This window comes from Phoxinus phoxinus (assembly GCF_949152265.1).
Source record: "Phoxinus phoxinus genome assembly, chromosome: 3".
Lineage (NCBI taxonomy): Eukaryota > Metazoa > Chordata > Actinopteri > Cypriniformes > Leuciscidae > Phoxinus > Phoxinus phoxinus.
In genome coordinates, this window is record NC_136878.1 from 32,651,170 (window position 1) to 32,677,226 (window position 26,057).

The window sequence follows — 26,057 nt, forward strand, 5'->3', positions numbered from 1 at the left end:
TGGGGAGGATGAATGGACTGATGTGATGAGGAGGGGTACGGGAAATCTGTGTGCGTGTGTGTGTGTGTGGGGGGGGTGCTTCTCTGTGGGAAACGACAACTTCCTCCCTGTCTGTCTGCAAGCGGAGACCAGTAGACAGCAGTTTGGCTGAGTCTATGGCAGTGTGGCTCCGCTCCACCACACAGCAGAAGGCAGCCCATGAGCTTGGCACCAGCCGGGAAAGTGTTTTTACGTAGGCGTTCCCAACCTCTGCCACTCTCTTCCTGCTGGGACTGAAGGGAAGAAAGGGGGAGGGAGGAGGAGAGGACGGAGGAGAGGAGGGATGCAGGAGCACACCTTACCCTCTTTACAAAGCACATCCTCAGAACACACCATTAGAAACCACCACCACCACCACCATCACCACCTACACTGTCCAAGCAGCACTCAGCTACAACACTGCCACTGGACTGCAGGTAAGGGCAAATATTTACTGTGTGACTGACTCTCTCTCTCTCTCTGTGTGTGTGTGTCCATTTCACTGAATAGTTCTGAATGTTTTGGGAAAAGAGCATGGGATGCCAAGCAGACTAGACACTTGTTTTACAAACCCAAACAAACAGTGTTGACTGCTCTGCTGATGCAAAGAGCTGGATGACAGTGAAATAAAGTGAAATACTGGTCTGTAAAAAAAGAATAATATATATATATATCATGTGATAGTAAAGACACTCTTTTTTTAAGAGTGTAAGAGTACATTTTCTAAGTAGAAAATTAAATGTTCCTTGCTTGATAAATTCTGCAATACATATGAAAATGGTGCTTTTGCTCTTTTACACTGTTTGTTATTGAAAAGTCTACTTAAGTTAAAATATTTAGCTCTGATGAGTCCATCATGTTCTGAAATGTCCATTTGAAAAATCCCTAGAAAATTAATGTGTGGTTTTGATAATGTGTAAAGCAAGAGGGAAATGAATTTGATATTAGACTTGAAAATAGCTACTCACATAAATAAATCACCATGGATGATGAATGGATGAGGGGAACCACAAGAAATCAGTGAGCAGCTTAAGGGTGGACAGCATCCAAAGCGAAAGAATGAGAAAGATGAAGCCCTAAAAAGTACAGAGATAACATGGTCATGAATTAAGAAAGATTTCCCATGAAACTAATCTAACTGATAATATACGTATCCTGTTTAAACTTTTTACTAATTTGCGATAATGACCAGCTGACATTATTACTTGTACATTATTTTGCTTACTAAGCTACTTGACAACTAAATAAACATGGGAACATGAAATATCGATTAGAGTTTAGATTATTTTCATGTAAATTCTCAGCTGAGAAAAAAATAGTTTACAATGTACACATTTTGTTTTGTTTTTGACTAGAAACAAGATGAGCACTGTAACAATATTACAGTAATATAAATTCTGACGTCTTCCAATGTCACTTTCACTACAGTTGATAACTGAGATGAAAGATGACACCAGATGCGTTTTTATGAAACAAGATACAAAAAACAAGTTTTTTTTGTGTATTTGTTCTCATATTTATTGAATTTATAACTATAATCATAAACACATTGTTATGTTTGCACAAATAACTGTAGTAAACTGTTTTGTATAAATTGTATGAATTGATTAATAAGAATGGTATAAATTCCGTTGTTTGAAATCACTTCAGATAAAATCTGCCAAATGCATAAATGTAAATGTGCTCTCAATAGTTCAGATTCGTCTGCATACATGTGTCACAACACTTGCTGGTCTCTCAGCATTTACACGGCTGACATGCTGTGAGTTTGTATCCATCACCCGTTTGATAGAAAGCTGCAATATTGATTTTCCACTTGAAGGCGTTGGACGTGAGAAGGCTGCAGAGAACTGAGGAATCCTTGCGTCTGGTCCCTGTGACCAGAAGCTCTTCCAGAGAAGGATGAGTCTGCTTCCAGCTCACAGACAGGGCTCCCCCCCAAATGGGGAATGGCCCTGCTGTCTGTCTGCTGCCAGGGAAAGAAAAACACCCCTCTTCCCTTGAGCGGAGGCCCCAGGGGAGGGGGTTAGCCTGTGTTTACTCTCTTTCGTGGCCTGGGAAACTCAGAAGAGTAAGGTCTGTCTCGGCGGTCGCAGCCTCGTCGCGTGGTCTGTGGGAGACGAGTGTTTGGCGAGCTGGCGGGGCTCCAGCTGTGTCTGGGGTGGATAATGAACTCCAGGTGCTCCAGTGGGTAGTTTAAGACACCTGTCACCAATATTTAGTGCCAGGAAAAGCCAGACTGCAAACAGAGTGAGATGATCTGTTTGCTTACTTTAAGGAGCCTACCTAATTGGAGGTGCAGGTCTGATGAGAAGTCATGAGATGGAGGAGAACTGGAGACGTTTGTGTGATTGGCGATTTTTGCTCACTTTTATGGTCTTCTAAAATGAAGTGTATACATTCTTACATCACTGGACTGAGAAGCCATGATAATTGCATTCATCCTTTCATTGTATTTTACGTGTTCCGGTCACATAAAACGTAATGCCCATGCAAACTGAGAGGGCACTTGTCCTAATATTTTTAAGCCAAGTGGATTTTGAGTGAGAAAAAAAAGCTATTTGTAGCATATTTGATTCACCCAAATAGGGGTGGGAAATATGACAAAAATCTTATTTAACGATAAAAACATATATCACAATATAGTTATTTTTGTTATTTTATTTACATTTTTCATATTAAAAACAAGAAAAAATAAGCAAATTACAAACAACAGGACACGTACAATTAATATAACAAAGATATAAATTAATTTCAATTATTGTCCGAAATTACTCGTCAAACAATCTCCTTTTGTGCTTATATCTGTAGAGAACTATTTAAACGGTTAAACCTATGCTTTGAGAGTCTATTCAGTTTATTTTTCCCCCAAATATTCATGTCCTACAGGATGGGGATCTGGTTAAGGGCCCAGTATGTGGAGAGCAGTCTGGTGCTGCTTGGTCTTGTAACGCTGGCTCTGTCTCTGGGAAATCTATCAAGCAGAGGACAGGTTTGTAATGTTGACAAGTTATTAGTTTGTATGATGATAAATCAAAACCCGAGTTTACATCAGTGCACCAAACTACAGAAAAATATTTTCATATTTTTGCAATATAGCCTATATATACTTACTATTTTTGTAGTGCTACTTGTAATACTCTATTTCAAAGATTACAAATATAAGAAACGTTATAGCCTTCTCTAAGCACAGATGTTGGTCTCCAATGCTCACTTTAATAAATGAACTCTTTATTTTCCAAAGGAAGAGGGTGTTGCCTCTAACAGTCTAGAGGACGGGCTGGAGGTGATCACATACTGGTGGGGAGAATGGACAAAATGGACCGCCTGCACACGTACCTGTGGAGGTGGTGTCATGTCACAGGAGAGACACTGTCTAAAACAAAGGTCAATGAACATCAGCTTATCACATTTTATAATATGTAGACATCTATTATAAAAACATTTAGTTACTGTATATAATGCTGGTAAGATTTAACAGCAAGATCAATCTTATGTGAAGAACATTTCCACAGAGTTTCCCTGACACTCCCCTACCTTTGTAATACAGCAACTATTTAGCTAGTTATGGTATAGGAAGACCATTTATGACGCATGAAAAAAAAGCCATGCTTTGGTAAAGCATAAAAAGATAGACATAAAAAGTCGCAACTATGAGATACAAAGACATAATTATGAGATAAAAAGTCACAATTATTGCATAAGTCAAAATTACAAGAAAATAAATAAAAATTATGACGTCATTGTTATGAGATTATGACATAAAAGCCGAGTCATAATTAAACATTTTAAATGATGAGATACTAATTATGAGATAATAAGTCATAAACGTGAGATAAATAGTCATAATTGTGACATTAAAAGTCAAATGTGTGAGATAAGCCATAATTATGACATTAAAATAAACTTTATTATTATCAATTATTTGTCATAATTTACTTTTTTGTCTTATTTTTTTTTGTCTCATATTTAGGACTTATGGTTTTGTACTATGTTCTGAAAAAAATGTTTTTACTTTTGTTTCAAATCCTTAAACATAAATCATTAATTTTTTTACTAGGCACCAGAAAAAAAGAGAAAATTTGAGACTGTAATAAATGTCTACTAAACTTAAACAATATATCTTTCTTTCAAAGAAAGAAAACAACAACTGGTAAAGACAACATGACGTGCACAGGCAATGCAAAAAAGTATCATCTCTGCAATGCAAAGGTTAGCTCACAGTATCTGTCTTTCCTTTCCTTTCCTTTCCTCACACACACATATACACAGTGCATTTAGACAGACCAACAGAAATGCATCCCAGATGCCTAACTTGACAGCGAGCCTCATGTTCCACTTCCACCCGAGGCTTACTGTAAATGCATAATTTGCTCTTTTTTAGTCAGTTTTAAGTTTGCCTATTGTGCAGTGGCAACCAAAAAGCAGTATTCAGTTGTATTCAACTGATTGTATTTATGTGAATTACAGGAATGTCCTTCTACAGGAAGGAGCTTCAGAGAAGAGCAGTGCTGGTCATTCAACTCTCAGGTTTATAGTGGAAAAAATTACCACTGGAAACCTCTCTATCCGGGTATTAACTGTTTTAATTAACGAAGCTGTGCTGTGAATGTATAATTCATGTTGAAACAATGAACCCTGTTTATATTCCTGTAGATGACTACGTTCACATTTCCAGTAATCCATGTGACCTGCACTGCACAACCTCTGATGGTCAAAGACAGCTGATGGTACCTGCACGGGATGGAACATCTTGCAAATACAGCAACTACAGGGGTGTGTGTGTAGATGGGAGATGTGAAGTAAGTTACACTGTAGATGGCTATACACTATCACTAATATAAGGATATGTATCCTTATAATACTTTTCTCATGCATGTGATCTTAATTTATAAGCTGATGTGTAACTTTGCAGCCCATTGGATGTGATGGTGTTCTCTTCTCCCCCAACACCCTGGATAAGTGTGGTGTATGCCAGGGAGATGGGAGCAGCTGCAGTCGTGTTACCGGGAACTTTCGTCGTGGGGTTTCTAGTCTAGGTAATGTCAGCTCAGTGTTCCCTTTCGAGGGAACTCATGCTGCGTTGTATGACAACACTTTAGGAAACGCCTTTGACGTACACACGATCTGAATGTGTGAGCTGCTTGTGAGTGGAGCATGCACGTTCAGCTCTCCAGGGAGCTGGCTGTGTATACTGTGAACAGTTTCCCTTGAGAAACAGTTTCCCTTGCCTGGTCGTGTTTGAAAAGAAAGAAAGTGCCTAGGCTCACGCTCCCCGGGAATGGGTCGCACGGCTGCTTCACTATTGGGGATCACAAATAGAGCTGGGGGAGGACCTTCAGCCCTTTTCTCAGCTCTCAACCTCTAGCTCCAGTGCTCATTTTTTGGGTCTGGAAGCTTGCTCTTCGGCTTCTTCTGCCCTGGGCGAGTGGATGTTGATAGGACTATCCCTTTCTGAGGAGGTGGATGTCTTAAGTATTGATGCAGGCGATTTGGGTGACTCCCCAGAACCTTTCCCCGCAGTAGGAAGCATAGTATCAACTGGCCGGCCGAGAAGCGGGAAGCATTCAAGAAAAGACAAGCTAGATGAGTGCTTCCTGCAGTCAATTCTTTCCAGATCTCCACACTGAGGTGCCGAGGTCCTGGAAGAAGCCGTACTCCTCACATCTCCCCACAGTTTATAATTATTCTATGGGACGAGGACTTCCCAATATATTTATTGCGTCCCATCATAGATCTGTGTCACTTGACCTATTCTCTGAGGAGATTCAGATTCAAGATGTTGACAATTCCTTCAAGTTTTTTTTAATGATAGATCTAAAGGGGGCTTACTCCCACATATCTATTCTTCCACAGCACAGGCAGGTGCCTTCGTTCCTTGATCAAGACGTCCTGTCAAGGCAGGGGCTGAGGCCCGGGGAATGGAGACTCCATCCCGAGTCGGTAGTGTATATGGAGAGAGTTCGGTCATGTAGACCTGTTTGTATCACAAGAGACGACTCTTTGCCCACTGTTGTTCTCCCTCACTCATCCAGCTCCTTTGGGACTGGACACCATGGTACAGACGTGACAGAGGCTTTGTCTGAACGCGTTCCCCCCAATCGCTCTGCTCCTGAGAGTTCTAGAAAGAATTTGTGGCCTGAGGCCTTTGGGTCTGGCCCCTGAGGGGGATCAGTTCCTAAATCAGGGTCTCTCAACTGAGGTTGTTGAGGCCATTCTCAATTCTAGAGCTCCTTTCATGAGGAAACTTTATAATGTGAAGCGGAGAGTACTTACTTCATGGTGCGGAGAGCACCAGCTGGACCCAGTTAACTGCCCAATGGCTTCAGTGCTTCAGTGGCTTCAGAGTTAATTCAGGCTTAGGGTGTCCGTGGCAGCCATAGCTGTTTCTCACGCATCATTAGCTAATGGACCTTTGGGTGGTGCGATTCCTTTGTGGTACGCTGCGAATGAGGCCTAAGGCTCAGGTTAGAGTCCCAGCCTGGGACCTACCCATAGTATTGGAATGGTTATCCCTGGTACCATTCTAGCCTTTGTGCACTGCATATTTGAAATGTGTTACTCAACATGGCATTCTCACTGGCAATCAGTAGGTGATTTGCAAGCTCTCTCTGTGGCCTCTTCAAATTTGAGTTCGGTCCAGGTAGGGTTCTCACACTAGGGTTATGCACCCAAAGTGCCCACTAATGTGGCCCAGTCCACAGCCCTTCAGGCCTTTCATCCTCCTCCTTATGTGGCGGAACAAGAGAAGCTTCACCTGCTCTGCCTGGTTAGGGCACTAGAGGTCTATGTTCAGAGAACTTATCAAAGAGGACAAACTAACCAGTTACTGGTATGCTTCAGCCCCCTAAGTAGGGCTGCTCGGCAACCAAACAATCTATAAGCAGGTGGATTGTGGAAACATTTTCTATGATTTAGGAGGTGCGGTCTGCATTCACCTCTTCAAGCTAGAGCTAATTCCACAAGGGTTATGGGACTTTCATAAGGTTCCTCAGTTTGGACCTACCGGTTACTCCGGGGTCGGAAGTGCTTATGTCCTGAGTCATGCCTGAACATCTTCAAACTAAGACAGGCATTTGTCAGCATGGCGAAGTGGGTATTTTGTTCCCCAAAGTGTCATACAACGCAGCTCGAGTTCCATCAAAGCGGAACATCTTGGGTTACGCATGTATCCATGGTTCCATGAGAGGGGAACGAGACGCTGCATCCCTTTGTCATACTTCCTACATGCCTGTGAGCGGCTTGCTTCATCCTATCAGAAGCTACCTTTGCTTTATTACCTGCTTTCCTTTATAGCTTCCTTGTATGCCGTCACACATCATGGGCTCACGTAACACAAATCAAGATTGGACTAGTTGCACACGTGCTTCAGACTCTTGCATGTCAAAGGCGTTCCCCAACGTGTTGTCATGCGACGCAGTGTCTCGTTTCCTTTTCAGGGAACCATGGTTACATGCGTAACCCGTGACGTTTTGTAGAATGCATTCATATTAAATGGTTCTGAGTAAACTCATCAAAGAAACTAGAATCCTAATTAAGTGAACTCTTTCTTTGAAGGTTATTCTTTGATAACTCAAATCCCAGAAGGATCGTGGGACATCCAAATTATAGAGAGGAAGAAGTCTGCTGATATCCTGGGTGAGCAACTGTACTGTAAATCATTCAGAGTGGTATAGCGTGTGAATTATGTTTTCCCTATGTTGTCTGGTACATAGGGAGACTGGTACAACAAAGTCTGGTACTTTGCACTTTAAAATAAACCTCAGTAGTCTTCAGTAGTAGTTCTACTGAAGATACTTTTTGAAGTTTATTTTAAAGTGCAAAGTATAGAAAATTTAAATGTGTAAATAAAGCTCTGTAAATACTTTTGCTTGCATTTTTACAACACTGTAAGTGTGTCCCATGGGGTAGTTAAAAGTTCTACACACACTTGCGGTCTTCACACCCACTGAAACACTTGGGTCAAACACTGGAAATACGTTTGGTATTGGGCCCTTTGAATGGCTTGAGTGCTCAACTGTGCACTAGACTTTCAAAGTATGACAAGTACTTCATACTTCATCAACAATATCAAGTGAAAGCCCGGGTTTTCCATGATGGCAAACAGGCACAAATCTGTGCAGAGAAATTCATCATAATTGCCATATTCATTTATTGAGAATCGCCCTTTCCAAACATACAAGTAAATACAAGTTTAATGAAATACATTTTTTGCGTTTGTGGTGTTGAATTGGCTTCAAGCTAAACATGCCCATCACAAATCCACAGTTATTAAACTTTTATTAAACTGGATAGATTTTATATGCATACAAGTAAATACATAAACAAATCATTTATGTTTCTCATTATTTGTCTTTGGCTGCATTATAATGATTTCTTAATTCAGAATACTTTAGAATCAAAGATAGCATAGGTGTTTGTGTTCTAATTTGGCTATTGAATATAACATTTGGACTCCACTCAACTGAAAAAAAATACTTGAAAAAAGATTCATTCATTTTGATTTGACTCAACATGATTGAATGAGAAGGTCAATTAAATTATCCAATCCTCCCATCACTATAGTTCACCCTTGTTATTTTCCAGCTGTGACTGACCAAGCAGGGAACTTTTTCTTCAATGGTGCATATAAAGTGGACACCCCTCAGAACTTCCATGCAGCAGGGACCATTTTCAAATACCGACGGCCTACAGATGTGTATGAGACGGGGATCGAGTACATCGTGGCTAAAGGGCCCATCGATCAGCCCATCAATGTTCTGGTACTGTAGCCGTGGTCCTCCCTTCGCCGCCAAGGGCTCATGGGTAATCTCACTGGCTGGCTAACAATGGCTTCGACTTTGTGCAGGCCAAAGGTCTAATGGTTCACTCTGCATAAATGGTAATATTCTGATACATTGTCCCTGGAGGAATGACTATTTCACTTTAATCTGGGTTTATTGGATGAATGTGGGATGATGCAGTATTGCAAAAAGGGAAATTCTGAAATGTCTTTGGAAAATTATGGACATTTTTCAACCGCAGTGCCCTTTACTTGCCAAACAAAGCATGATTCTGTGCAACATAACAGCCTTTAGTCCAGAATATTTATATATTGTTTCCTGCAAGTTTAAAATGGGATATCTCATGGTCTCTTATTTGTTGGACGTGTCTCTGTCTGTTCCCTTAAAGGTCTGGAACCAAAATGGCCAAAATCCTTACATTACCTATGAGTACACAGTGATGAGGGACTCTATGGCTTCTGTCTCCCAGCCCCCCATTTACAGAGGTCCACAAGGAGGATCCAGCCTGGTTTCTGTAGAAATTGGAAGTGTTTTACATCATAATGAGAGCATCTATGATAAGGCAGTTCCTGAGATGGAGGGGAACCAGGTACAGACCACTGGGCCCAGGGCTGTGGAAGGACAAAAGCCTGGCCAGGAAACCAATGAAGTGTACAAGACAGCTAACATTGACTGTGAGCAGGATGCTAACACACCTGTCCAGTATACAGGTAAATATTAATTTATGCTGTCTATTTCTGGCAAAAAGTACCTTAATGATACAAGGGAAGAGGGTGGGGGGTGGGATGGGAAATGTTTGTGTAATATTTGTTTTTGTTTAGTATTGATTTTATTTATTTATTTATTTATTTATTTTAATTTTTATGATGTTCAAAATTTGAAAATGTCCATTCTTTGTACTTAGGATGTAAGTAATATATCAAACTGTAGATCCTTTGTACACTGTATTTACATCTTGTAAGTAATTATGTTAATAAAAAAAATAAAAAAAAGTACCTTAATGAGGATTCAAATTTGAGATTGTATTAAATGTTTTTATGTCTGTTTTGTAGACATTTTAATTTATTTAACAACAACAACTTTCATTTTTAAAGTGAAAAGTTAAAGTAACATGTTGTTACTATTATATGGTGTTTTATATTTTGTAATTATATTTTACATATTTATATATTTAAGAATATTTTATAATTTTATTATCTTCTTTATTCATCATGACTTATTCGCTAATTGAACAAAATCATCCAATCTAAATTCTTAGTCTATTGCTAATATGTTTGTTATTACTATTGATGTTGAAAAATGTTGCGCTGCTTAATATTTTTGTAGAAACCATGATACATTTTTGTCTGGATGTTTTGATGAATAGAAAGTAAAAAAAAAAAAAAAAAAAAAAGTATTTATTTGAAACAGAAATCTTTTGTAACAATATAAATGTTTTACTGTCACTTTTGATGATTTTAATGAATCCTTGCTTAGAAAAGTGTTATCCGCCCTGAGTGAAGGCCCACGCTGCAGCTATCCAACTCTGAGGAGGTGGATGTGCTCATCATTGAGGCAGGAGAGTTTGAGGACTCACCACCTCACTCTTCTGCTTATGAGGAGCTGCTGGAGGTTGTCACTCCTGGTGTGGCCAAGTTAAACATCGACTGGCTGGCTGAGAGGCAGGATGCTTGTCCTAAAAGCAAACTTGATGAGCACTTTCTGCTTAGCAAAGTCCAACCTCCACATCGGGGCCTGTGATTTTTGATACTGAGGTGTCAAGATCGTGGAGGAAGCCATTCTCTGCCCTTAGGGTTGAACTGGGACTGCCCATCATGTGCTTCAGGAAGTACCTCAGGTGCTTTGGGGTGCAGTGGTTTCCAGCGAGTTCAGTTCTCACTGTCCGCTCGGAGATGTTGCGCCATTGAGAGACCCACTCCCGCTCTACTAGAGAAGCCGGTTGTTCCCTGCCAGTCATCTGCTTCAGGGCGCTGAGCTGACTACTCAAAATATACCAGAGACCAGTCACGAGAGGCTAGTTGTCTTCGTTAGTAGACTATCTGGCAGCTTAGAAACTTAGAGTTTAGAGTATGCGCCCGGCATGGTTAAAGCCTTTCTGCATGTGCCTAAGGTTCCAACCAATGTTGCACGATCTATAATGTTGGAAGCCTTTTGTCCTCCTCCATATCAGACGTCAGACCATGAGAAGTTGAATCTGTTGTGTCCAGTCAGAGCGATGGATGCTTATGTCCACAGAGCTGCCCTGTGGAGGAAATTCAGAACCAAAATGGTCCATTTTGGTTTGCCCAAGAAAAGTTCTCCAGCAACTAGACAGATAATGAGCAGGTGGAGGCTTTCTCTCTTGCGTATGAGGCGTGCGGTCAGCCTTCACCTATGGCTGTCAGAGCGCACTCTACTAGGAGTATGCCGGCTTCTAAAGATACAAGATGTATGTGATGTGGCAGGCTGGTCCTCTCCGCAGTCCGCACACATTTGTATGGTTTTAAAACCTGGACTTGGACTTTACACCAGGGTCCCACGTGCTCGTGTCTCATGTCCGAAGTGCTCGCAGGATTCACACTAGACAGGCACTTGTTAGTATGGCGGAGTGGGTTTTCTCGTTCCCATAAGGTTGCTTCTTATGACGCAGCGTGAGTTCCCTCAAAAGGGAACTCAGGTTACGACTGTAACCATGGTTACCTAAGAAGACGCTGCGTCGCCCTGCCACACTTTCTGCATGCCCGCGATCGACTTGATTCGGCTAATCAGACGCTGACATGGTTTGGTCCGGGTGCGCTTTATAGCTTCCTGGTCATGATGTCACGCACTAAGGGCCCTATCTTGCACCCAGCGCAATTGACTTTGAACACCGACGCATGTATCATTCCTATTTTGCACCCGCGCACAGCGGACTTTTCCCTCCACAGACGCACGTCGGTAAATTAGGAAATGAACTTGCGCTCGCGGGGGCGGTTCAGCGCAAAGAGGAGGTGTGTTCCGGCGCAAAACTTCCATGGTGCTATTTTCCAGTTTTAGAAAGCAACCATTGACCAGGAAAAAAACAGTCTAAAGACAGTGGCGCGTTGCGCGTTATGGTATTTTAAGGGCGCGTGCTTGGCCATAATGTTAACGCGCATCCACTTTGATTCTCTGATATAAACAGATGCAGCAGTTTTCATTTTTGCAAATCATACATTATTACAAGGAAAAATATTAACACACGAGGGAAATCATTGTTGTGTCCGTGAAGATGTGAAAAAGATCTATCTAGATAAAAAAAAAAAAAAAAATCTAGATTAGGCTACACATTTACTACCCAAATTATACGCCTGTTTAACCGAAGCTAATTTGGGTGGGTTTCTCCCATCATCACCAATGTCACTTCTCTGTGTTTTACGGCCCTGACGAGAACTTCGGTTTCCTCGGCTGTGAACCGCTCCTGGCGTGCGCCGGCAAATCCGCCGTTATAATAGCAATCCGCCATGGAACAAGCGCGCCGGCTCTTAAAGGGAATGTGAGAGGACGCTCTGATTGGTTTATTTCACGTTACGCCCAAACCACACCTATGAATAATGAAGCTACTTCAGACCAACCCCTTTTAGATTTGCGTCGGGCGCAAGAGTCATTTATCCCGCCGGGAAAATAGCAACAGCGCCGGGATCCGCCCACAAAGTTCCTTGCGCTTTGCACTTTGACACTTGCGTTTCAGATCGTTAAAATAGGGCCCTAAGTGATAACGCCCCGGCATGACATTGGACGCATACTTCAGACATTTCACACTTCAAGACGCAAACACACAGAGGTGTTTGTATTGCGTCGCTTCTTGCCATGCAGAATCTCGTTCCATTCTCAGGGAACCATGGTTACAGTCGTAACCTGAAACGCTATGTATCATCATCCTGAGCTCATGTCTAAACACTCTAAATACTCTAAATATGTACAATTTAGCAGTAAATGCATGTTTCCTGAGGGGGCATCTTCCCCCGTCATAACCTACCTGTTACACAAATTAAATAATGGACCCCAAATAAAGACTACTGTGATCTTTAAAATGACCCATCAGCCTCACCTCTGAGATTTATACGCAGGAGTGATGCTTTCACTATATCTGAAGTAAGTGGAGGATAGACCAGACAGAGAAAGTACATGGTTCACTGGGCAATCATCAGTGAGTAAAAAGGCCTCTTTCTGCCGGCCCTATGGAGTACTTTATAATGCATAACCCGCAACAAAGATTAGCAAGAGAGGATGAAAAATTCAGAGAGGCCTGGCATTTTCCTTGACTAAAATGAGAATTACAGACATTCTGTTTGCTGTTGGTCTGACATTGATAATTTCAAATGAGGTGGGGTCCCCTGATGAAGGTTGTGACCCTGTCTTGCATCATAGTCTTTGATACCACACTACTCTTTGAATTTCCTTTTTATATAGAGCATTCACAACTGCAAAACTTAAACTGAATCGGTTGAAATTGGCAATGATCCTCTCAAATTAGTTGTTATTAAATGCATTGATATGCAGTGATCCGTTTAAAACTCAGACTTGTGTTTTGGGTTGGTACTGACCAAGTTTTTTGGATCAATTTTTTTTAGTCGTACCATAACAGGTTGTGCCCTAAAGCATAATTAATTTAGCTTTTTTTCTTCTTCAAACGAATCCATCCTTTCCTTAATTAATCTATATTTCTTCTTGTTTTAAAAGAGGGGAACTGCAGCTGGCCTAGTGGAGTAGGAGCCCCTGGTGTTGCACTAGTCAGCAGACCTGCTGAGGACATGGCAAACTCTGAAAACCTCATCTGGAGAGTGCTGCTGGGAGAACGAGTTGGCTCAGACGGTGTTCTTGCAAACATCTCAACCAATCAGCTTCTTACTCACAGGGATGGCTTGTCCTCTGAAGCAGGCCCACTGGAGTTAGACTACAGCAGTCTCGAGCAAGCAGGTCTTAATGGCTCACTGCTTGAGTTCACCCTTGGGCACCGGCGAAATGACACGGGGGACTTCCTACTCCCAAACAGAACTCTTACTGCCATTTTACGCAATCGCAGCAATCGCACCAGGTAAATATGATAATGTACACTATGGCTCTATACATTTCTTATTATTATCAAAGCCGAAAACAGTTGTTTTGCTTAATATTTTTCTGGAAAACGTGGTGTATTCTTTTAATAATATAAAGTTTATAAAAAGCATTTATTTGACATAAAAATCTTTTGATCATTATAAATGTCTTTACTTTGATATTAATTATTTGGTATAATTTTCTTTCAAATAAAAACATTTATAATAACATTTGAACAGTAGTATACTTTATCATATTTATTTTTTAATCATATTTTAATAATTCTAATAATATTTATTTATTTTAATAGCCAATAGTCTTTCGTTACATAACAGACATGAATTATGATTTGATACTTGCTAGTCAGTTGTGTTAATGGGATGGGGCATTCTCATTTTAGAAGGCATTTGATTGGCATTTGACAAAAGTCTGTGTAGTGCAGGATGAGTCATCAAAACTTCAATTCCGACTTCATGAGGTTTAAAGTCAGAAAAGCCAACCTGCTGGTTTGTCAAGTGAATGGCATAACTTGAATTTACTGTTCAAACTCTACATTGTGCAAAGCTGACAAAAGCTAAATCACAAGTGTAACACAAGTTCAGATGTTATGGGAAGAAGGAGGCGGGAATCGGCGAACATTTAAAGACTTTAATTTAAACAAATACAAAACAAAGCAAAAGACTGCAGCCCCTCACGGACGACTGCTGTCACATAAAATAAAACCAACAAAACATAAAAACTCAGGCCTGTTCCTCTCTCGATCTCCACTGTCGTTGCTCCTCCTTTTATGCTTCCGCTCCTCCATGAGAGATACGAGACCGGTGCGTTGCGCTCATCAGTATCACGCCACAGGCCTCGCGTCATCCTCCTACGGCCCTCAACCTCGTCCTGCTCGCCACAACAATCTTTAATCAGCTCATTAGTTGCTGGTCGAGCATGATTTTAGCAATCTCAAGATCATGCCAAGGTCTTCCATACAATGAAGAAGCAGGTATCTTTATCAGTTGCCTCTTTTGGCATTTTTAAATGTAAGGTGCTAGCCCTCCACACTGGATGCCAAAGCTGTGCTGGACGTGCATCATGTGTGGGACAGCCCTCCTCAAGGGAGAATGGAATGTGCTTTAGACTCAAGCTCTGGCTTGGTTTTTTTTGTTAACGTTCTTGGAGACATTCAAAGAGTGCCGAGGGGAGACGGCCAAGGAGAGGCTGGCGGGATTGCATTCCATCATATTTATAATTCATGCTGGGTTCCCTCCGCCATGTCCAAACACTGCTTTACCAGCCCCTCTGCCAGAAATCATAAAGAACATCTCATGAAATGCCCTTACTCTTATCCGAAGGAGAAGAGAAAGATTCCAGGTGGAGAGAAGAAAAGAAGGCCGAATTTAAGGATGCTGGACTTTCTGAGGAACATAATTCAAGATGTTTTGTTATTTGTGGAAAAAATTGCCATAGATCACTCGGGTACAGACTATGCTTGTCGCATCAGATAAATCCCAGGAATTTATCACGAGGAACAAATTTTATTGGCTCCTGTCTAGTTGAGAGAATGCGCTGTTTTCCATCCTTGACATTAAGGTAATGAGTGTGACCAGGAATGGTAAAAATGTTAGTGGTTTTATGACTGGAGTGTCAGTTGGTGTCTCGGCATCAACAAACGTGAATGCTCTGCCTAATATACAGTGCAGGTGGCTGAACCGTGGCCTAGTCTGAGATGCTGTTTTCTCTACCGCAGAAATAACCAAAGGCTCCTTCAGAAGAACAAAATGAGCCCTGCTGACATGTACCGGTGGAAGTTATCCTCGCAGGAGCCCTGCAGTATGACGTGCTCAATAGGTAATTAAGGCATCATAACTTAGTCTCGGTGGCCACACACATCCACACATAAGTATTGCTGATTATCATGTTTGTTTATGTTGGGAGGTTTGTTTTATACAATGTCCTATCTCGAATAGGTGTGTCGAAATCACTTGCCATGTGTGTGCGGTTTGATGGCATTGAGGTGGATGATGTTTATTGTGATGCTTTGACTCGACCAGAGCCAGTTCATGATTTCTGCATTGGCAGAGAATGCCAGCCCAGGTGCGCGTGCTGCAATTGTCACAGAAATACAGGGGAAAAGTACGGAGCACCGCACATGACATGCATAAAAAACAACATATAGTTATTGTGGCCACAGATGAAAGGGATAGTTAAAGGTGGGGTATGTAATTCTCTTTTTTGGCCATTTTTTCAAAATCACTTAAAATCCTATTCTTAACCCACTTACAGCCACTGAGTTAGAAGCACTGAAATAAAAATTAAGCAATTTAGTCATCTGTGGAATGGGCAGGACTCGAAAAACTCCAGTCAATCATTTCCAAGACCACCTAAAATCATTGGTCAGTAAGTGTGTCAATCAATCGGTCGTACCATCCCCCCCTCCCCCCATCCATGTCCATGTTCTATGAATGGGTGGAGTCAAAGGAAAGAAGGTAGGACCATTTGAGTTGTGTATTTTCAAAATCTGCCAACCGTTTTGCAAATCACATACCCCACCTTTAAACCAAAAATTAAAATTCTGTCATCATTCACTAACCCTTGTGGCGTTCCAAACCCATAAGCCTCTGGTTAATCTATGAAACACAAATTAAGATTTAATAAAACCTGAGAGGTTTCTGTCCATTGAAAGTCAAGTTAACCAAAAGGTCATAAAGGCGTCATAAAATGAATCCATATGAATCAAGCTGTATAATTAAAGTTTTGTGAAGAGATTCAATCGCTTTATTTGATGAACAAATTTAATTTAGGCTTTAGTTTACATCTAAGCAATGATTGACATACATAGAGTGCATCACATATGGTAAACATGGAGCGTACATTTGTGATGTGCAAGAATCAATGGGATTTGTTCCAGAGTAATGCACCCATGTTTGCCATATGTGCTCTATATGTGCTCTATGTTTGCACTCTATGTAAGTGTTGGTTCATTTTATGATGCCTTTATGGTCTTTTTGGATCTGGTAAGTTTTGTTGACCTGGACTTTTAAAGAAGGGGCAGAAATCTCTCAGGTTTCATTAAAAATATCTTAATTTGTATTTCAAAGATCAACCAAAGTCTTATGGGTTTGGAACAACATGAGGGTGTGTGAATGATGACAGAATAAAAAAATTTGGCCGGAAAATCCCATTAAGAATTTGTTAATCCATGGCCACGTTTCATTAATTTGTTCCCTCGTTTTAGTTAAATTGTGGCCATATTTGATTAATTCGTTTTTAGTTAAATCTTTGTTACAAATATATTAACTTGTTTAATTTTGTAAACCGTGGCCATAATTTAACTAAAATGAGGGAACAAATTAGTACAAAATGACACCCATTTACCTAAAAAGAGGGAACACATTTTTTATTTGTGGTCACAATATCTTGTGTTTTCCCCTCGCATGTCATGTGAGCGGCTCTGTAGCAAAGAAAAGAATAGGAATGAAAACAAAACAAAACATTTTTAATTTCCAAAAATGAAAATTCTATAATTTACTCACCCATATGTCATTCCAATTCCAATTCCAATTTGATTATGTCCTGTTTCTTGACACAAAACTCTTGCTGTGCACTTGGTCTAGATGGGAGGCAAGCAGCTGGAGTGAGTGTTCTCGGACCTGTGGAGAAGGTTTCCAGTTTCGCCTTGTGCGTTGCTGGAAGATGCTGGCTCCCGGCCTAGACAGCTCAGTGTACAGTGACCTCTGTACAGAGGCACAGCTAGAGTGCCCCCCAGAGCGCCGGGCCTGTAAAAGCCCTACTTGTGGCCCTCAGTGGGAAGTAGCTGAGTGGTCTGAGGTAGGTGAAGCACTCTTTTACTTAATCCTCCATTAGAACCACCATACACTGTATGTAAGTAAATAAATATATTCTAAATCAGTATTTTTGTCTTGGCCAGTAAAAAAATACTAAAAAATAATTGAAACAATATCAATTCATATGAATAGCAAACTGAAAACTGAAATGGTTGGACAATGTCAATGTTATCAAACCAGCATAAAGAGAACCTTGTTTTGTTTGTTGTGCAGTGCCCAGCTAAATGTGGTCGCAAGAGTCTGGTTACTCGAGAGGTCAGATGCTCAGATGAGATTCATGCATGTGATGAGACAACTCTCCCAGCATCTACCAAAAACTGCACCGGCCCTCCATGTGAGCGCCAGTGGACAGTGTCTGAGTGGGGACCGGTGAGACACTATGAAGATTTTAAAATGCACACACATTATGCTTGACTGTTAAAAAATATGTAACACTGTGTTTTTGTAACGTTTAGTCCAAGGAAGATGAAGGTAATTCCAATAAACAATGAGGTTTATTAAACACAGCACGTAGATAATCCAGAAGGGAGCGAACACAAACGAAACAGCGTGTACTGTAACTCACGAACAATACCGGACAAAGACTGATAATTGAGGAGGAACTTAATGAACTCATTACAGACAGGTGTGATCGTCAATGAATGTCCATGGTGACAAATGACTGGTGGGAAACTAGAACAAAACTGTGTGTGAAGAAAATGTGACTGAAGAACAAACAAACTAAAAGTCCATGAAAATTAAACTACAACACAAGACAGCTTTAATAAAGAACAATGATGAATCATATTGTGATGAGACGTTTCCATAGTTATTAACATTATAAATCTAGTGAACATTTTAACATTGTATGCAAGTATGTACATTTATAACACTATACTTTGTGTTTTATTACCTTGGCATCAAATAACAAAAAAATTATTAACACTGCTGCAAATCTTTCTCTCTTATGACCATCTCTCAATATTCTTTTTGTACTCTTTTGGAAAGTCATAGCTATTGTGTTTTTTTTTTCTTTTGCTATTGGGGTAAATGAGAACCAAAAAAAATTGATTTGTTGTAGTTTCCGTTCTCTTTCAGTCACTTTCGGCGTTATGTCGGACTGACGTCATGTCTCACCTGGGAGCCCAATCTCCTCCAAGTGGTAACTAAACAAGCCATTGAACATTGGCCAGTGAGATTTGGATGCCGAGTCACAACCAACCGGACATACGGGTATAATTGGCCAGTGATATTTGCATGCCGAGTCACAAACAACCGGACATATGGGTATAAATATGATTGATATTACTCACTTCATTCAAATTTTGCTTTGGAGCTTGAGGTTACAACTTACAACCTCAACTCCGCTTCGCGTCGTGACTGCATTACCACATCGGGTGTGCATTATTTTTCTAACAAGTCAACGGCCTGTCGTCAATTATTCCTTACGCGAGGGCAGTTGCTAAAAGGGCACACGGCAGCTTGCCAGCATCTGCATCTCCAACACTCGTAACACAGTTCAGTGGCTGTGGCACTTTCCATGACCTCAGTCCAATGTAACGTTGAACGTGTCTGACTGAATGGGAATGTCTAGATTACCGATGTAACACCCATTCCCTGAAGGAGGGAATGGAGATGTTACGTCCACCCTGCCACAGCCCTGAACAACCGCTGAATGGCCCTGATCCTGTCTCGGCCCCTCAGCAAAACACGAATGAAGTTAGTAATGCTAGTCATGTTTACACCCGTATGTCCAGGTGGGTGTGAATCGGCATGCAAATCACGGCTCGTTTAGTTACCAGTTGGAGATGATTGGGCTCCCAGACGAGACCCATGATGTCAGTCCGACATTCCCTCCTCCAGGGATGGGGGGGGTTACCTTAGTAACCGAGACTTTCACTGCTATAGAATTTTACCCAAATATGTTTTGTTAGTTATGCAAATGAAGAGTGATGTGAATAAAGCTCACACCATCTGCATGATTATACAGTAGAATCTTATTGGTCAAAAATCCTGCTCCATATAACTTAATGGGATAGGTCACCCAAAAATGACAATTTGTCATCATTTAGTCACCCTCATGTCATGCCAAATACATTTTTTTCCCCCGTGCGGAACTCCAAAGGAAGTTAATTTAAAGAATGCTGGAAAGCAAACAACATTGGAGCCAATTGTACTTCCATTGTATTGGCAAAATAAGAAGAAAGCATATATTTTTTATATATATACTATACAATATTTTTCTCCAAATAATAAAATGATTGGAATGAAATGAGGGTGAGTAAATGATGAGAGAAATATAATTTTTGGGTGATTCCTTTAAATGTGATTTGATTAGGTGTGATTGCAAGACATTTAATTTTTCAAATTTAAAAAATGTTAATCTTCCATTTCTACTTAGTGTTCAGGCATCTGTGGGCATGGAAAAACGGTGCGTCATGTGTACTGCAAAACACCAGAGGGACGAGTGGTACCTGAGTCTCAGTGCTCACCTGAAAACAAACCTCTGGCCATTCACCCCTGTGGAGACAATGAATGCCCTCCACATTGGCTGGCTCAAGACTGGGAGAGGGTGAGGGTTATGCGTATGTTGCGGAGAATAACGATTTGTTAATATTTCTTCAGTAATCATTGTCTTCTGCCTTCCAGTGCAACACAACATGCGGACGCGGTGTGAAGAGAAGGACGGTGCAGTGTGTCGGCATCACGGGTGGAAAGGTCCAGATCCATGGTGATGAGGAATGTGACAGCAGTAAGCAGCCAGTAGATGAGGACACCTGCTTTGAAAGGCCTTGCTTCAAGTGGTACACAACACCATGGTCTGAGGTGAAACATTTAAAAATGTATTCAATTTATGATGGCAGATTGAAATACTAAAAACTACAAATAGTATCAGATTGCTAGAAAGTAGAACAGCTGGCCATGTAGGCATTTGCAGTAAGCTAAGTGAGTTACCTTTCGAGGAACTTAGCGCTGCGTTAGAATATTGGCGCTATGGGAACGCTTGTGCATGATAGGGTCTGAAGCACCTGTGGAATCACTCCAATCTCATTTGTGAAACGTTGACAGCTTCTGTGCTTCAGTAAACTCTCTGTGTCATTATTTCTCTGTCTATCTGAAGAAACACTTGCAAGCTATCTCTTCCCTGAGTCTGTATCAACCCTTAGGGCCTTTTCCTACGTGTAGATCATTTGCTTTGTTCCGCAACAGGGACTTAATTTTGTTACAATGTTGCATTCTCTTCTTGGTTCAATTGGCAACATTTCAAAGCGTACCAAAATGTGTTTATGCAAGTCACATGCGAGTAAAATTGTCCTCTTATTGGCCAGAGTTCACCTGTTTATGTTCCTCTGCATCATTCATCAAGATGGATTGACAAGATCGCTCCGCAAGCTTATTGTGGCTTTATCTGTTGCCGTTTGGTTCGTTAGTCTGTTGGGTCGGAATACTTTCTCATTTCAACCAAACTGCTTCAGAATTATTTTTCAATCGGGCCTAGACCACCTCGTTCAGACAATTTCAGAGCAATCGTTTCGATGCGAAACCGAGCACGGTTACCATGTTCATATATGCCTAAACGAACTGAAGGGAGGGAGAAAATCCACCAGGTTCCGAAACAGACGCTCTAAACTAGCCAGGTGTCTAGTTAACACCCTTAAGGCCCCGACATTGCCCACCAACCCCTGTAGAAAGACATTATCATTGCTGGGCGAAGCTTACGTGGCTGCAAGTCTGCAAGGCTGCTTAGGGATCTGGATGAAGGTGAGGGTGTGGGCCCAGACGCTGTGAAAGAGTTACACCGGGCCACAGATTTGTTTCTCCGGGCCAACAAGGAAATGGCCCATGCCATCGACATATCGACATATGGCAGCTATGTTGGTTACGGAGAGACATTTCTGGTTGTCCGGTATAGAGAAAAGGACATTCCTGTTGGATGCCCCGCTCTCCCCTCCTGGCCTCTTCGACGACGCAGTAAACACTGTCGGTTTCAAGAGGCAAAGAAATAGGCAACGAAACATTTCAAAGGTTTATCTCTCGCAGAACCCAGGTCCTGGAGACTGCTTCTATGGAGCAGCCCCAGGCCTGTACAGAACACCAGGCTTCTCTCAGGCAACAGCAAAAGCAGAATCTAATTTCTCTAGTCCCCCCTCAGCCCATTCAACAAGAGGTATGACTGCCTCTAAGGCCGTGCGTCCACCAAAGACTTTTTAGCTAGTTAAGAACGCAAGGCGCTCTGCTGAAAACGGCCTGCTGTGGGCACTTGAGATCGCTTCGGCAGCGCAGCATTTTTTCAGTTGAGGCGCAGGCTTGTCTTCTCCACATTTATCAGATTCTACAGCCTGGATTTGGATCTCAGATGCTTCTGTCCCAAGCTTATGCTCACCATGATTCACTCTGGGACATTTGTCACTATGGTATAGTGGGAATGTATGTCCCCATAGCATCAATATTCTGATGTAGCATTGATTTCCCTCAAAAGGGAATGTCTCGGTTATAACTGTAACTCTGGTTCCCTGAGAAGGGAATGAGACACTGTGTCACCTTCAGCTAAAAAAAGCTGATGATGTTTGGTCTGGGTATCCTTTATAGCTTCCGTGGTACACCATCATGCGTCATGGGATGATGTTTCGCCAATGAGATTGGAGTGATTCCACACGTGCTTCAGAAACAATCACGCTGAAGCGGTCCCATAGCGACATCAACATTCTGATGCAGCATCTCGGTCCCCCTTCCAGACGTTTACTAGTTTTTAAAATACCGATTCTCTCTTCAAGTCTCTCTTCTCAAGTGAAGGCTGCCAAGTTCAAGTGTAATTCACAGTTCTTTTCTCTTGCTTGTACTCAACTGTTTCTCAGTGCACCAAGACTTGTGGTGTTGGTGTGCGAATGAGAGATGTGAAGTGTTACCAGGGAAGAGAGCTTGTTCGTGGATGTGACTCTTTGACCAAACCTGTTAACAAACAGACCTGTGCACTCCAGCCCTGCCCCACTGAACCTCCAGGTGTGTTCACGCTTAATTGCAATATTCACTCACCCTCACATTGTTCTAAATCTTTATGCTGCTATTTTTTCCAGTAAAATATGTACAGTATATTATTATCCAGTTAAATATATATATATATATATATATATATATATATATATATATATATATATATATATATATATATATATATATATATATATATATTAGGGCCGGGACTCGATTAAAAAAATTAATCTAATTAATTAGAGGCTTTGTAATTAATTAATCGAAATTAATCGCATTTTAATCGCATATAAATATTTGACCTGAGAACAGTGAGAAGTAATTTTTTTCACATGGATTTTTAGTATACCATTGAATAATGACTGAATACATAAGCTTAAGCAACAAAATATTGTATATTTTTGTTTAACCAAGTCCAGCAGACCAGTGCTATTTTTGCCATTAAAGGGATAGTTCACTTTGAAATTAATTTTTGATATGTTTTAGCTTACCTCAAGGGCATCCAAGATGTAGGTGTCTTTGTTTCCACAGTATTTTCAATTTTGATATTTTTAGGTCAAACCGTTGTTGTCTGACAGTCATATCATGCAGGTCTATGGGGTCCACCTCAAAGAGTCAAGTCAAGTCAAGTCACCTTTATTTATATAGCGCTTTTTACAATACAGATTGTATCAAAGCAGCTTCACAGTGATAACATGAAAATAATACAAAAAACAATTTCATCATCATCCACCTTTAAGGCAGATCTATAATATTGTTGAATATTAAATGTCCCCAACTAAGCAAGCCAGAAGGTAAGGCAACAGTGGCAAGGAACCAAAACTCCATCAGTTGACAGAATGGAGAAAAAACCTTGGGAGAACCCAGGCTCAGTCGGGGGCCAGTTCTCCTCTGGCCAACGAGCGAACAGTGTATGATTATGATTCAGGAGCATTACAGGTCAGAAGTTCAGAATGAATCAGAGTATTTGTCCAGTTCCTGTTTGTTGAAGTCGGAGTGGAGAGGAGGAGAGACTGGTTGACACTTCAGGTCAGCGGCGTCGTCGTGTCCTGGCGCTGGTCCTTCATCAGATCTGGATACGGCCTGGTTCCGGTGGACAGCGGTAAACCTCGGGATAGACAGAGAGACTAATATTAGCGTAGACGCCATCCTTCTTATGATGTACCAAGTACATCAGGATTTACGGGAAGTGTTCCCGGTCCCGGCTGTTCTAAACTATGCAGCCTAACATTGAATTATAGAAGTCTATAATGTGTTATGTGTATGCTAGGCCGAAGAGATGTGTTTTTAGTCTAGATTTGAACTGACAGAGTGTGTCTGCTTCCCGGACAATGTTAGGAAGACTGTTCCAAAGTTTTGGTATTCTAGGTATTATTAACTGGCCGGAATTTTGAGATCGCAGTAGACGTGAAGGACTATAATGCGTTAAGAGCTCGCTCAAGTACTGCGGAGCTAAACCATTTAGTGCTTTGTAAGTGATCAGCAATATTTTAAAATTTATACAATGTTTAATAGGCAGCCAATGCAGTGTTGACAGAAAGAGCATGGGCCATCAATGTGTACTTACATTTACGAGTCATTAAATCATGTTTAATTTGGACTTCTCTGTGCATGCTCTTTGAGGTGGACCCCATAGACCTGCATGATATGACTGTCAGACATATCAGACTGCCAGTGAGAAACGTTCCGCGGTGCAAAAATAAGTGCGATTAAAATGCGTTAAAAAATTTTAACGCGTTATTTTTTGTGTAATTAATTAATCTTAATTAACGCGTTAAAGTATCTCTCTAATATATATATATATAAATGCATCACAGTTTCCACAAAAATATTAAGCAGCAAAGTTGTTTTCAACTTTGATAATAATAAGACTAATAATAATATTTTTTTTGAGCACCCAATCAGAATATTAGAATGATTTCTGAAGGATCACTGAAGACATTGAGTAATGATTCAGTAATGATTCTGAAAAGCTTTGACATTACAGAAATAAAATAGTATATTAATACAATAGAATATTAATATATACAATTTTAATATATATGAAATATGCCAATGCCGTTTTTGTTCCTTGTTATTGCAATTTATTATGTATAATGTTATGCAGGTTTGGAATGACATGATTAGGTGATAAATGATTACAGAATTTTCTGGTGAACTAATCCTTAATATGCACTTTAATAAAAATATGCACTTGTGACTGTAATATTACATATTCTAATGAGAGAAAAAAAACTATAGGTTCAAAGAAATCATAAATTGTAACTGCTTCAATGCTTCCTCAGATGAAAACTGCCAGGATCGTCCCACCACCAACTGCTCGCTGGCTCTGAAGGTGAATTTGTGCAGTCACTGGTATTACAGCAAGGCCTGTTGCCATTCTTGCCGTAATCTTCGAGCTTCCTAGCTAGACTCCAATGCTCAGGTTTTCATCTGTTCATGTCATCTGCATTGTGCTTGTTTGAGGATTGCAGCAAGGGAAGTTTGAATCAGTATTTGGTTATATCTTAAACTAGCTCCATAAAAACTGCATTACTGCCAGTATTACAAAATGATAGCCTATACTTAATGACAATGTCCTGTGTTTGTGGGATACCGTAAGGAAATATTAAATTATTTGATTATTGCTCAGAGGATTATATTGCATGTCATAAAAGTATTTATTATTCGTCAGGTTTTATTGGACATTTATTATCTGGCAGCTGAAGATGGCTGATTTTAGTACTGTATATCCAAACAGGCTTACCCTCAAGCCACTGCTGGCTCCAACTCTCTACTGTTTACTTTTATCCAGTTTAACTATTGCTAGACCTAGGCTTTTGTTAATTTATTGGTTACAGCAGTAGCTTTATTGGGTTCTCTGATATGTATGTATCCGAATAATTCATTTTGTATCATTTGATTTGAATCGACAATGGATTTGGCAGAACTTGACATACCCCAGTCATTTTACCCTTGTCATTGAGTGAGTCCTGACACTTGAACGTACTTAGTTGAAAATGTATCTGATTCATATATTGTTTCATTAAGACACAATACACCTCATATATTGTATACTACCTTACCTCAAGTACAAAAGACAATCAAATGTAAGTCATTTGATTTTCTTATAGAAAAACAGTTGTGTACCTCTCAGAATATTAAATAATAAATATTATACTCCAAAGAAAATGCTGTGGGTTTTTGTTTGGTTATTTTTAATAGGTTTTAAAAGCATTTGTCATTTTCTTTTAAAATACATTTATATAGTTGTGTTAAGTTTTAGTTGTTAGTTTTAGTTTTGGTTATATTAGTACTTCAGCTTAAACTAAATGGAAAAATTTAATAATATATATATATATATATATATATAATTTTGGTAATGTTTATTTTATGGTTTTAATTAACATTACCCCAGTGTAAATTACTTTTATATATA

The 26,057-nt window shown here is 40.4% G+C and overlaps 1 protein-coding gene across 1 annotated transcript; it reads left to right on the forward strand.

The window, feature by feature from the left end:
• Positions 1–198: 198 nt before the first annotated feature.
• LOC306996008 (ADAMTS-like protein 2) lies at positions 199–25,802 on the forward strand (the record flags this gene model as incomplete). The annotated part of the gene is given in 22 exon segments (XM_079608092.1): positions 199–266; positions 268–307; positions 309–419; positions 421–455; positions 2,908–3,010; positions 3,263–3,405; positions 4,155–4,230; positions 4,489–4,591; positions 4,675–4,820; positions 4,934–5,057; positions 7,576–7,656; positions 8,605–8,780; positions 9,190–9,511; positions 13,482–13,836; positions 15,574–15,674; positions 15,794–15,920; positions 17,441–17,654; positions 17,885–18,040; positions 20,052–20,222; positions 20,300–20,476; positions 22,507–22,651; positions 24,925–25,802. Coding segments are annotated over 22 exon segments (3,096 nt in total). The 3' UTR covers positions 25,047–25,802.
• Between the last annotated feature and the right edge of the window lie 255 nt (positions 25,803–26,057).